This window comes from Carcharhinus amblyrhynchos, chromosome 20 (assembly GCF_965287045.1).
Source record: "Carcharhinus amblyrhynchos chromosome 20, sCarAmb.v2.hapA, whole genome shotgun sequence".
NCBI lineage: Eukaryota > Metazoa > Chordata > Chondrichthyes > Carcharhiniformes > Carcharhinidae > Carcharhinus > Carcharhinus amblyrhynchos.
Window position 1 is genome coordinate 8879027 of NC_137343.1, and position 12666 is coordinate 8891692.

Here is a 12666-nt window from a genome sequence, read left to right on the forward strand (position 1 = left end):
GGGGGGGGGTGGGGTAGTTACCAGGTCCCTGCCGCTTTGGGTGGAATATTCCAGCACCGCCCCCCCCCCCCCACAGTCAGGAGGATCTTCCGGCCCTGGTAAAGGTGACACCCCCACTCCCCGCAGTGGATTTGCCAGCGGTGGGATATGAGGCACGCAAAATGCCATATACTTCAGTGGGCACAGGAAGATCCCACTACTGGCCAGTGGCAAGTTGCCTTCTGTACTCAAAAATCTGTCTCTGTCGCTGTCTTGCTCACTCTCTCTATCTGCCTGTCTTGCTCTCTCTCTGTCTCTCTCACTCGTGTGTGTGTGTGTGTGTGTGTGTGTGTGTGTGTGTGTGTGTGTGTGTTTGTCTCTGTCTCTCTCTGTGTCTCACCAATGAGAGGTGATCTTGTTGAAACAAAACACGTTCTGAGGGGGCTGGATAAATGTTTCCCCCTGTTGGGAGGTCTGGAACTCCGGCTCACAGTTTCCGGATAAGGGGTCCCCATCTAAGACAGCGATGAGGAGAATTTCCCCTCTCGGAGAGTTGTTAGTCCCTGGAGACTGGGGCACGGGATAGACCCGAGGACGGGTAGACAGGTTGGTGATTTTGAAAGGAGTTGAGGATTATGGGCCGGTGATGGCTGAGTTTACACCACATCAACTCACCCAGGATCTTACAGAATGGGGCAGCATTCTCAATGGGCTGAATGGCCTACTCCTCCTTATTTATGTTTGTATGAAGGAGCCAGCCTCGGGGCTTGCAAGGGGATTGGGGGAGGGCACGGGGGTGCAGAAATGTATAAGGATGCCTTGCAGGGGGCAGGAGGAGGCTTGTATGAGGGGGGTGATGGACTCGATTCCCCCCCACAGAGGAAAGAGTGTGACTAAAACTGTGGATTAATCTGACTTTCTGAACTCCACCCTCTCTGTCTCTCTTCCCCCCTCTCTCTCTGTCTCTCTTCCCCCCTCTCTCTGTCTCTCTTCCCCCCTCACCTCTCCCTTCCTCGTGTCCCTGTTGCAGGATTGAAGGGTACCTATCAGGGTTTGACAGCCACGATTCTGAAGCAGGGATCGAACCAGGCCATCCGATTCTTCGTCATGACTTCACTGAAGAACTGGTACAAAGGTACGATGTCCGGGGTATTAGTTGGTGGCCTGGGGGAGGGGTGAGTGCGGAGATACATTATAAACATTGACACTGGCTGTCAGTCTCCGAGGGGGCTGGGCAGGTTCGGTGTGACTGGGTGGCTAGTGCGTGATTCAGAATAACACGGGCTCAACCCCCCTTCCAGCTGAGGCGGACGAGACCTCCTCATCCTGCCAAATGATGTAGGGGGAGAGAGAGATGGAGAGGAGTGGAGGGGGAGAGAGAGAAAGAGACTTGCCGTGGAATTCTCCCATCCCGCCCGCTAGGGGAATTGTAACGGGCGGGACACGGACCATTGGAAAGGATCGTTGACCTCGGGCAGGATTTTCCAGAATTGGGGAGAGCGAGGCCGGAAAATCCCACCCTTAGAATCTCTCGTGAACTCTGGCAAATGATCTCCACTTAGCCAGAGGTCACGACTAACGAATAGGGAACTCGGGGGGGGTTGGGGGGGGAGGGGAAATGCATCTACGTGGCGAGTGGTTAGAACGCGGAGCTCGTGGTCACCAGGAGTGGCTGGGGTGAATATTATTTAGGGGGAATCTAATTCAGTGCATGAGAAAGGAATGGAAGATCTTGTTGATTGGGGGTGAGATGTAACAGGGTTCATGTAGAGCTTAAAACGCCAGTTGGGTGAAGCGGCCTGTGTCTGTCCAGCGCAGTGTGTTGGCCACTGGAACTCAGTAACAACACCCCGTGACTCCTGTACCGCCAGTTGTAAGGCCAGTGGCAGTGTCCAGTGTCTACCATCAGGGGGAGATATTGCTCCATCTGCATTGCCTGTGCCTCGCTCAGCTCTGTGCTGGAGGGACTTTACACCCGATGGGCAGGGATATAATGTTGTTTCAGTGAGTCGATCGGGCAGTTAAGAAACTTGGCGTTAGGCAGGAACTCAGGCAAAACCCTTACAAATCACTGCCTAGGCCTCAAAAACATAAAGGGTGGCACAGTGGTTAGCGTTGCTGCCTCTCAGCGCCCGGGACCCTGGCTCGGGTCGCTGTCTGTGTGGAGTTTGCATGTTCTCCCCATGTCTGCGTGGGTTTCCTCCGGGTGTTCTGGTTTCCTCCCACAGTCTGAAAAATGTTAGTTGGATTGATCATACTGATTGCCCCTTAGTGTCTGGGGAGACTAGCTAGGGTAAATGCACGGAGATATGGGGATAAGGCCTGGGTGGGATTGTGGTTGGTGCAGACTCATTGGCCCGAATGGCCGCCTGCACTGTAGGATTCTATGATTTACAGCACAGAACGAGGCCATTCTGCCCATCTTGCCTGTGGTGACTGATCGGGCCTAATCCCAGTTCCAGGCACTCACCAAGATTGGGGGAACGGCAAATTGTGCGGAGGGTGTGGAGAGTCTGCAGAAGGATCTAGATAGGCTGGGCGAATGGGCCAGGAAATGGCAAATGGAATTTAATGTTGGCAAGTGTGAGGTGGTCCACTTTGGAAGGAAGAATGGTAGGAAGGACTATTACTTACGGGGCGAAAAACTGCAGCAGGCGACGGTGCAGAGGGACCTCGGGGTCCTTGTGCATGAGTCGCAAAAACCCAGCTTGCAGGTGCAGCAGGTGGTCAGGAAGGCGAATGGGATGCTGGCCTTCATAGCGAGGGGGATTGAATATAAAAGTAGGGAGGTCTTGCTGCAGCTGTATAGGGCATTGGTGAGGCCGCAGCTGGAGTACTGTGTGCAGTTTTGGGCGCCGCACCTGTGCAAAGATATTTTGGCCTTGGAGGGAGTGCAGAGGAGGTTTACTAGGCTGATACCGGAGTTGAGGGGGTTGAGCTATGAGGAGAGGCTGAATAAACTAGGCTTGTACTCGTTAGAGTTTAGAAGAATGAGGGGAGATCTCATTGAGACGTATAAGATGATGAATGGGATGGATAGGATAGAGGTGGAAAGACTCTTCCCGCTCAGAAAGGACAGTAGGACTAGGGGGCACAGCCTCAAGATAAAGGGGGGGCGTTTTAGAACGGAGTTGAGGAGGAACTTCTTCACTCAAAGGGTGGTGAATCTCTGGAATTCTCTGCCCGTTGAAGTGGTGGAGGCTGCCTCGCTAAATATTTTTAAGACGCGGGTTGATGGGTTTTTGATAAGAGAGGGGATTAAGGGTTATGGGGAGAGGGCGGGAAAGTGGAACTGAGCCACGACAGATCAGCCATGATCTTGTTGAATGGCGGGGCAGGCTCGAAGAGCTAGATGGCCCACTCCTGCTCCTATTTCTTATGTTCTTAAGTGCGTATCCGAATGGTTTTTAAACGTGATGCAGGTTTCTGCTGCTTTCACCCTTCCAGGCAGTGAGTTCCAGACACTCAAACCATTCTCGAGGTAAAAATATACCCAATTCCCTTTTAATTCTTCTACCAGTTAGCCTCTGGTTAATGATTGTGGGGAATCGGTGGCACAGTGGTTAGCACTGCTGCCTCTCAGCACCAGGGTCCCGGGTTCGATTCCCGGCTCGGGTCACTGTCTGTGTGGGGTCTGCACGTTCTCCCCGTGTCTGCGTGGGTTTCCTCCGGCTGCTCCAGTTTCCCCCCCACACTCCGAAGGTTTGCAGGTTAGGTGCATTGGCCGGGGTAAATTACCCTGTGGTGTCCAAAGGGGTGTAGCTAGGTAACTCTGTGGGGTTACAGGGATCGGGCAGGGGGGTGACCCTGGGTGAGACACTCTGTCAGAGTCGGTGCGGACGCGGTGGGCTGTCAGGCCTCTTCCTTTTGTCGCAAAGTTATTTGATTCTGTGGTTTGACAGGTGTGTGTGTTTAAAATCGCAGGGTATCTGTGATAAAGTGATTAACCGGTGATCCTGGAGTTAAAACAATCTCCAGGAGAATTGGAGAGGGACGGAGGGGAATGGGTTTTGCCCAGTGGCTTTTCCTACCATCAGGAGTACGAACGTTCCGACGGGAATCGGTTAAATGCTTGAAAAGACAGGATGATGGAGTGTGAGATTAATTGGATGGCTCTTTCACCTCTATCCTATCCATCCCATTCATCATCTTATACGTCTCAATGAGATCTCCCCTCATTCTTCTAAACTCTAACGAGTACAAGCCCAGTTTATTCAGCCTCTCCTCATAGCTCAATCCCCTCAACTCCGGTATCAGCCTAGTAAACCTCCTCTGCACTCCCTCCAAGGCCAAAATATCCTTGCGCAGGTGCGGCGCCCAAAACTGCACACAGTACTCCAGCTGCGGCCTCACCAATGTCCTATACAGCCGCAGCAAGACCTCCCTACTTTTATATTCAATCCCCCTCGCTATGAAGGCCAGCATCCCATTCGCCTTCCTGACCACCTGCTGCACCTGCAAGCTGGGTTTTTGCGACTCATGCACAAGGACCCCGAGGTCCCTCTGCACCGTCGCCTGCTGCAGTTTTTCGCCCCGTAAGTAATAGTTCAGTAGGGCAATATGGTCAGTGCAGGTTTGGAGGGCCAAAAGGACCTGTTCCTGTGCTGTAATTTTCTTCATTCTTTATGTGTGGATGTCAATGTTGGCCTGAGGAGGGCACAGTAAGAAATCTCACAACACCAGATTAAAGTCCAACAGGTTTATTTGGAATCACGAGCTTTTGGAGCGTTCACCTGAAGGAGCAACCCTCCGAATGTTCGTGGTTAAAAATTATGTTGGCACATAACTCAGGACGTTTAAGGTTTTTGGGGTCAGAGAGAGAGAGAGAGAGCGGGAGGACGTGTCCCCTTTTCTACCATTTTTAATTCATCTCACATCCAAGCTGTGTTGTCACAATAAAGGAGCAACACAGCTTGGATGTGAGGACTCTTCCCGCTCAAAAAAGACAGTAGGACTAGGGGGCACAGCCTCAAGATAAAAGGGGGGCGGTTTAGAACGGAGTTGAGGAGGAACTTCTTCACTCAAAGGGTGGTGAATCTCTGGAATTCTCTGCCCGTTGAAGTGGTGGAGGCTGCCTCGCTAAATATTTTTAAGAAGCGGGTTGATGGGTTTTTGATAAGAGAGGGGATTAAGGGTTATGGGGAGAGGGCGGGAAAGTGGAACTGAGCCACGACAGATCAGCCATGATCTTATTGAATGGCGGGGCAGGCTCGAAGGGCTAGATGGCCTACTCCTGCTCCTATTTCTTATGTTCTTATGTTCTTTCAAAGAGACAGTGCGTCCCTGTTGGGGTGGCCAACTGTGCCCACCAGGGGGCGGGCGAGGGTCCGGCAACAGAAATCTCCACTGACCCCGGGCAGGAAATTCCGGGCCTCGCGAGGCTAGGAAATCCCGCCCGATGGGTGAATGGCCTCGTGCGGTACTGTGCGATCGCTGCCGGGTCACTCTGACGTCTCGTTCTTTGCCCATTCAGGGGACAACGCGTCCAAGGAGATTAACCCTCTCGTGACTGGCTTGTTTGGTGCGATTGCGGGTGCGGCCAGTGTGTTTGGTAATACCCCGCTGGATGTGGTGAAAACCAGGATGCAGGTACGAGGGTCCGAGACCACCCGGCACGCTGTGAAAATCCTTCTGATGTCCGGAACGAGCTGGGGGTGGGGGGATGGGGGGGGTGGGGGGGAGAGAGAGCGGTAACTGGGAAGGTTCACTCAGTAACAAAAGCGTCTTAAGGATTAACAGAGAACAGGACAGGATGGGTGAACGATTGCACAGGGGAGAGACTGGGGTGCTTCTGCTCAGCACAGGCATGTTTAAGAGGAGATTTAATTGAGGTGTTTAAAATCCGGAGGGGTTTGAATAAAGTAAAAATGGACAGACAGTAACCAGAGAGATAGGGGCTGAAAGAAATGGGTGCAAAAACAGTGGGGCGATGAAGACACAGCGAGTGGGTGGCACAGTGGTTAGCACCGCTGCCTTCTAACACCAGAGACCTGGGTTTGATTCCCGGCTCGGGTCACTGTCTGTATGGAGTGTGCACATTCTCCTCGTGTCTGCGTGGGTTTCCTCTGGATGCTCCGGTTTCCTCCCACAGTCCAAAGATGTGCGGTCAGGTGGATTGGCCATGCTAAAATTGTCCCTTAATAACGGGGGATTAGCAGGGTAAATACGTGGTGTTAGGGAGATAGGGCCTGGATGGGATTGTTGTCAGTGCAGTCTCGATGGGCTGAATGGCCTCCTTTCTGCACTGTGGGGATTCTATTTTATAAGTTGTTGTGATCGGGAAGCCGCTTCCTGAAAGGTTAATGGAAATAGATTCAATTGGAATGTTCAGAAAGGGAATTGAATAAATGTTTGGAAAGAACACTGATGGGGGAGAGCAGGGGGGTAGTGGGATTAATTGGAAACTCTTTCAGGGAGCCATCAGAGGTACAGTGTACTGAATGGCCTCCTTCTATGCTGTAAGATTGGACGGTTCAGAGGGTTAATTCACTGCCAGTGTCACAGCGAGTCATCCACACATCACTGGCTCACTCCCTGGTCTAAACTGTGCTTCTGGGTCTCAGTAACCATGGCTAAGAGCTGGAAAAGAGGCAGGGCCTAGTTTCCTGAGGCAGGCGCACCCCCCGAGGGGGGCAGGAGAGGAGAGGAAGGTTCTGCTGTGAAAGATCCAACATTCTTCTCCCATATGGCACCCATTGCAAGGAGCTTTTGTGACGAGAGATCGAGGTGGGAATTGATGCAGAGAAGCTGTGTTTACGGCTGAGGCTGTGGGAGGTGTTAGGGACCAGATCAGAAACTCCAAGGTACGTAATGAAGTTAGCCTAGACCCCAACTATTTTTGATTTTTGGCATTAGGGTAAGTATGAGGTGTATTGTTCCAGATTTGATTGACCTATTGGGAAGCTTTTATTAAAACAAACTTTATTTAACAGCACAAGTTAAAACACAACAAAAATAATTAGCATAACTTTTATCATTTGAAATACTTAAACATGACAAAATATAATTCTTAACTGCTAACTATTTCTATTTGTTTCAATTTAAGCAATATTCCCATAGATGTAAATCTCTCTTCAGAATCCGATAGTGAGACCACGCGGTGAATTCCCAGTCCTTCAGCCTTTTAACCCCTCTGGGCAGAGATAGAGACACCCACCTTCTGACCCTTAGAGAGCAACTTCCAAAGATAGACCTGTCTTCAAACAGCCGGACTCCAGAGAGAGAGAGAAAAACACATCTTGCATTTTGCAGACCTCTGGAGAGAGGTACCTATTTTCTACTGGGTTCCAGACTTCAATTTCCAGGAAGAGAGCAAAAGAGAAGTGACTGCTCTTTTCAAATTCAAACTGCAACTGCCTGCTTTTCCTCTCTGTAAGCCTAGCCCCCCCGCACACGCATGATTGTCCTCTTGCTGATCAACCTAATCAAACCCTACTCTAAAAAACCCAGGGGAGAACTTTAACATAATGAACTGCATTAGCCAAGATTAAAACAAACACTTTAAGAATAGAATAGAATCATACAGTGCAGAAGGAGGCCATTTGGTCCATCGAGTCTGCACCAACCACAATCCTTTCCCTATAACCCTATGCATTTACCCTAGCTAGTCCCCCTGACTCTAAGGGGCAATTTAGCATGCCCAATCCACCTAACCCCTAGATGTTTGGACTGTGGGAAGAAATGGGAGTACCCGGAGGAAACCCACACAGAGACGGGGAGAATGTGCAAACTCCGCAAAGACAGTGACCCAAGCCAGGAATCGAATCTGGGTCCCTGGTGCTGAAAGGCAGCAGTGCTAATTGTGCCACCATACCACCCATTAGGAACAGTTAACCTTCTGCATATTCAGCTTGTGAGCTGCCGATTGTAGACAATTTTGGCATTGTTAACCAGAACTTCCAAACACAACCTTCACCAGAAACATGATATAAGACACTGATCTTAACGGTGCTGTATTGTCACAGAGGCCACAGTAACTGTGGAGCCTGTTGTCTTCAGACTGGGAACTTGAGCAAACGCCTTGACACATGGTCATATTCACAAATGCTTAATGGTGTCAAACCCTCGGTACCCTGAGTGAGGTTTGTTCTGTATAACTCTTGTCTCGATTTGTTTTAGGGTTTGGAGGCTCAGAAATACAGGAATACCTGGGACTGTGCTTTCAAGATAATGAAATATGAAGGTCCCTTGGCGTAAGTAAAATTATTTAACATTTTTACACAGTGACAGCTGTGGTGCATCACACTTGTGACGGTGGGGTGGGAGTGGGGGATATGCTTTTGGAGAGTCACTGCAGACCTGATGGGCTGAATGGCCTACGCTGTAAGGATTCTATGGATAAAACATTCCCGGGTGGTGTGCTAATCCAGTCAACGTTGACGCTGAACCATGTACGGTGGAGATACTAGCACAGGTGACCCAAAGTCTGCTCAAAAAGTTGGTCTTAATTGCTGGAATTTTATCACCTCACCCAAGGCCAATGGACAGTGCTGTTCTGCGAGCCAGTTTGGGGGGGGGCGAGTGTGTAGTAAAATTCTGGCAAATGAGTCTCTTGACAGGTGAGGGAGAGGCTGAGAGGTTACGGGAGGCGATTTCAGAGCTCGGGGCTTTGGCAGCTGAAGGTGCCGCCCCAGTGGTGGAGCAGTTAGAATTGGGGATATACACCAGAACGGGGTGGCACTGGATTACGTTTCGCACTGGATTACGTTTCACACTGCTGCCTCACAGCGCCTGGGATAGGGGTTCAATTCCTGGCTTCGGTCACTGTAGGGAGTCAGCGCATTCTCCCCGTGTCTGCGTGGGTTTCCTTCTCCCACAGTCTGAAAGATGTGCTCGTTAGGTGCATTGGCTAATGTAACTTCTCCTTCAGTATCCCCGAACAGGCACTGGAGTGGGGCGACTAAGACATTTTCACAGTAACTTCATTGCAGTGTTAATGTAAGCCTACTTGTGACTAATAAATAACCTTTAAGCTTAAAAAAGGGCGATGCAAGATTGAGAGAATTGAGTTGCTGAAAGCGATTACAGAGATAGGGAGGGATTTGATTTGATTTATTATTGTCATATGTATTAGCATACGGTGAAAAGTATTGTTTCTTGCGCGCTATACAGACAAAGCATACCATTCACAGAGAAGGAAAGGAGAGAGCGCAGAGTGTAGTGTCACAGTCATAGCTAGGGTGTAGAGAAAGACCAGCTTAGTGTGAGATAGGTCCATTCACAAGTCTGACAGCAGCAGGGAAGAAGCTGTTCTTGAGTCGGTTGGTACGTGACCTCAGACTTTGTATCTTTTTCCCGACGGGAGAAGGTGGAAGAGGGAATGTCCGGGGTGCGTGGGGTCCTTAATTATGCTGGCTGCTTTGCCGAGGCAGCGGGAAGTGTAGACAGAGTCAGTGGATGGGAGGCTGGTTTGAGAGATGCACTGGACCATGTTCACAACCATTTTTGTAGTTTCTTGCGGTCTTGGGCAGAGCAGGAGCCGTACCAAGCTGCGATACAACCAGAAAAAATGCTTTCTAAGATGTAGCAATCGAGCGATTAGAAAACAAGAATGAGAATTTAAAAATCGAGGAGTTGTTTAGTTGGTAGTCAGCCTGCGCTGGGTCGATCGGTGAACAACATTGTGTTGTCTGGACACCAGTGTTTAGTGTCGATTTAACCGATCGATATAAATCGGCTTCCCCAGTTAGGATTGTCTTTTTAAAATGTCCCTTCCAGATGTTTTTGGCCAGCTGTGCCCCAGACATTGCGGTTAAGGGTTCATGTCCCCACAGGCAAGGTAATCCCACAAGATATATGGAGCAGTAGCTGAGGAAGACTGAGAGTCTCGGCTGTACTAAATCCCCCACTCCGGGAGATGGGAGACAGGGGAGTGCCGGTGAAAGCCAGGGGCGGAGGATGATTTGGGAGGGAGAAGTCAGCTCTTTTTAATCTGGAACGTTAAAATGTAGACAATCCAATTGCCCTTTAATAAGGAGCAGGCCTGCCTGCCAGGAGTGTGTGCGTCGAGGCTGACTATAAATTGACGTCGACATAGGGCAGATGCGCGATGGAGTGGGCAGTGCCTGCATTGCTTCTATTATCCGTCTCCCTAATCCTCTGCTTCTCGATTTCTTCCACCAATGGCAACAGTTTCTCCCTGTCTACCCCATCCAGAACTCTCATGCTTTTGGACATAGAAAATGGGATCAGCAGGAGGACATTCGGCCCATCGAGCCTGCACCGTCAGCAACCCACTTACTTACCCTGCTAATCCCCCCGACACTAAGGAGCAACTTGGCACGGCCAATCCACCGAACCCACATATCTTTGGACTGGAGTGTGGCGACTAGGGGATTTTCACAGTAACTTCATTGCAGTGTTAATGTAAGCCTACTTGTGACAGTAGATAATAGAGCATTAATGAAGAAAGGGGGTTTTCAACACATGGAACATTTCGTTAGCTCAGGTGGTGAGTGCAGAGTTGCTGCAATAATTTAACTTCATAGAGTCACAGAATCCCTACAGTGCAGAAGGAGGCCATTCAGCCTATCGGGTCTGCCCTAGCCCTTTGACAGAGCATCTTACTCAGGCCCTATCCTTGTAACCCCACGTATTTACCCATTTAACCCCCCCCAACCAACACATTTTGGGACATTAAGATGCAATCTTAGCATGGCCAATCCACCTAACCCGCACACTTTGGACTGTGGGAGGAAACCGGAGCATCCAGAGGAAACCCATGCAGATACGGGGAGAATGTGCAGATTCCACATAGACAATGACCCAAGCCTGGGATCAGATCCCAGATCCCAGATCCCTGGCACTGTGAGCTAGCAGCGCTAGCCAATATTTTTAGAATTGATTAACCAAGTTAGGGCTGGTTAGCTCAGTGAGTGGAAAGAGTTATCGGACTCACTCCCTGCACCAACAGAGGCCATTCCTCAGGCCTGCATTCTGCTGTCCCATTGTGATAGCAAGGTGGCTGGAGTTAGAGGTCAGTGAAGAACCTCGATGGGTATCGGTTGGATAATTGGGGACACTACATGGAGAGAGAAAAAGTGAGATATAATGGATGAATGCTTTGGAAAAGAAAATCCTTTTCTTTATTATCTTCAAGAATTTTTTCCCCAGGTTCATTGCTCACCAATTGTCCTGTTGGTTATTTGGTTTGATTTTTTTATTGTCACATGTATTAGTATACATGCTATACAGACAAAGCATACCGTTCACAGAGAAGGAAAGGAGAGAGTGCAGAATGTAGTGTTACAGTCATAGCTAGGGTGTAGAGAAAGATGAACTTAGTGCAAAGTAAGTCCATTCAAAAGTCTGATGGCAGCAGGGAAGAAGCTGTTCTTGAGTCGGTTGGTACGTGACCTCCAGACTTTTGTATCCTTTTCCCGACGGAAGAAGGTGGAAGAGAGAATGTCCGGAGTCCTTAATTATGCTGGCTGCTTTTCTGTTAGTCCTTACATCCTGGAGATCCCAGGAGAAAAGTAGTGAGTTGGGAACCCTAATTAAACATCCCTTGTCTCTCCTGGAAGGTTTTACAAAGGAACTGTTCCACGCCTTGGTCGAGTTTGCCTGGACGTTGCCATAGTTTTCATCATCTACGAAGAAGTGGTGAAGGTGCTGAACAAGGTTTGGAAGACAGACTGAAGGCTTTGGCGGAGCAGGGGTGACGTGGGAGGGCGTGGGGTGGGGGAGGTAAGGGAGGGGCTGGGGCGCCGCTTGTGGGACACCGTTGCCATGGCGACCAGAGGGATGGGAGGGGGAGGGGGCGGGTAACGGGTGACCAGGCCAAGAATAACCGGATGTCGACAGGAAGAGGGGCACTCTGCGCGTTTCCAATGGGCCAATCGTGAGGGGCGATCCTGCCTTGCCAAACACTGTCCATTAACCAATCAAGTCGGGTAACACAAGAGTTACATTATTTGCTGTAGACAGGCGTCCTGTGGCCATGACGATGTATTACGTGCCAATCACTTGTGATGCCTGTCTGAATGTTCTTTTATTTGTGCCAAAGTGACTGTCTTCTTATTAACGTCCATTTTATTACCGTGAGAAGGGGTTTAGAAGATAAAACAGTTAGTTAATTTAAGTGCCTACAGACCGCAAATTGAATACTGTCTCAATAAAATGGACTCTCCCAATGATGAGGGTGGGGGGGTACCACATGACCATGAGAACAGTCAATGTGCATCATGGGTAATTATTATGACGGCCTTGTGTATCCCAAACGGCAGGAAATCAAGGCGATTAAGAGGGAGTTAGGATGCAGATCAGCCACTGAACGGTGGAAGACCAGAGGGGTACAATGGCCTCCCATGGTCAGCATTGTCCAGCCCTGCCATGGCAGGGTACGATGTTAAGGGCTGTGGCGACCAGTCAAAAGTCCATGAGCGTTTGGCAGGGCTGGAAGATCCTGGCAGTGGGCGGGACTGAGAAATCCAGGCCTACGTTCCTCCTCCATAACCTAGAGGCCCTTGCCATCCTGTGAAGGTGCCATGCCCATTTGTCCTTATTATTCTTACTCCGCCAAGACTAACTCTTTAAATAATTCTACTGTCAATTTGTCTGTCTCGTAGTCTGAAGGGGAGGCAGTGGCATGGCAATATTGTCACTGTGCTACCAATTCAAAGACCCAGGGCAATGCTCTGGGGACCCAGGTTCAAATCCCACCACAGCAGATGGTGAAATTGGATTTTA

The 12666-nt window shown here is 49.9% G+C and overlaps 1 protein-coding gene across 1 annotated transcript in view; it reads left to right on the forward strand.

The window, feature by feature from the left end:
- Nucleotides 1-11643, forward strand: part of LOC145356050 (tricarboxylate transport protein B, mitochondrial) — a 78493-nt gene extending 66850 nt beyond the window's left edge. The window contains exons 6-9 of the mRNA XM_080208644.1: nt 1010-1114; nt 5453-5568; nt 8098-8171; nt 11502-11643. Of these exons, the coding sequence (XP_080064770.1) occupies nt 1010-1114; nt 5453-5568; nt 8098-8171; nt 11502-11616 (410 nt within the window). The 3' untranslated portion in view covers nt 11617-11643. The remainder of the gene's footprint in view (nt 1-1009; nt 1115-5452; nt 5569-8097; nt 8172-11501) is intronic.
- Nucleotides 11644-12666: the final 1023 nt, after the last annotated feature.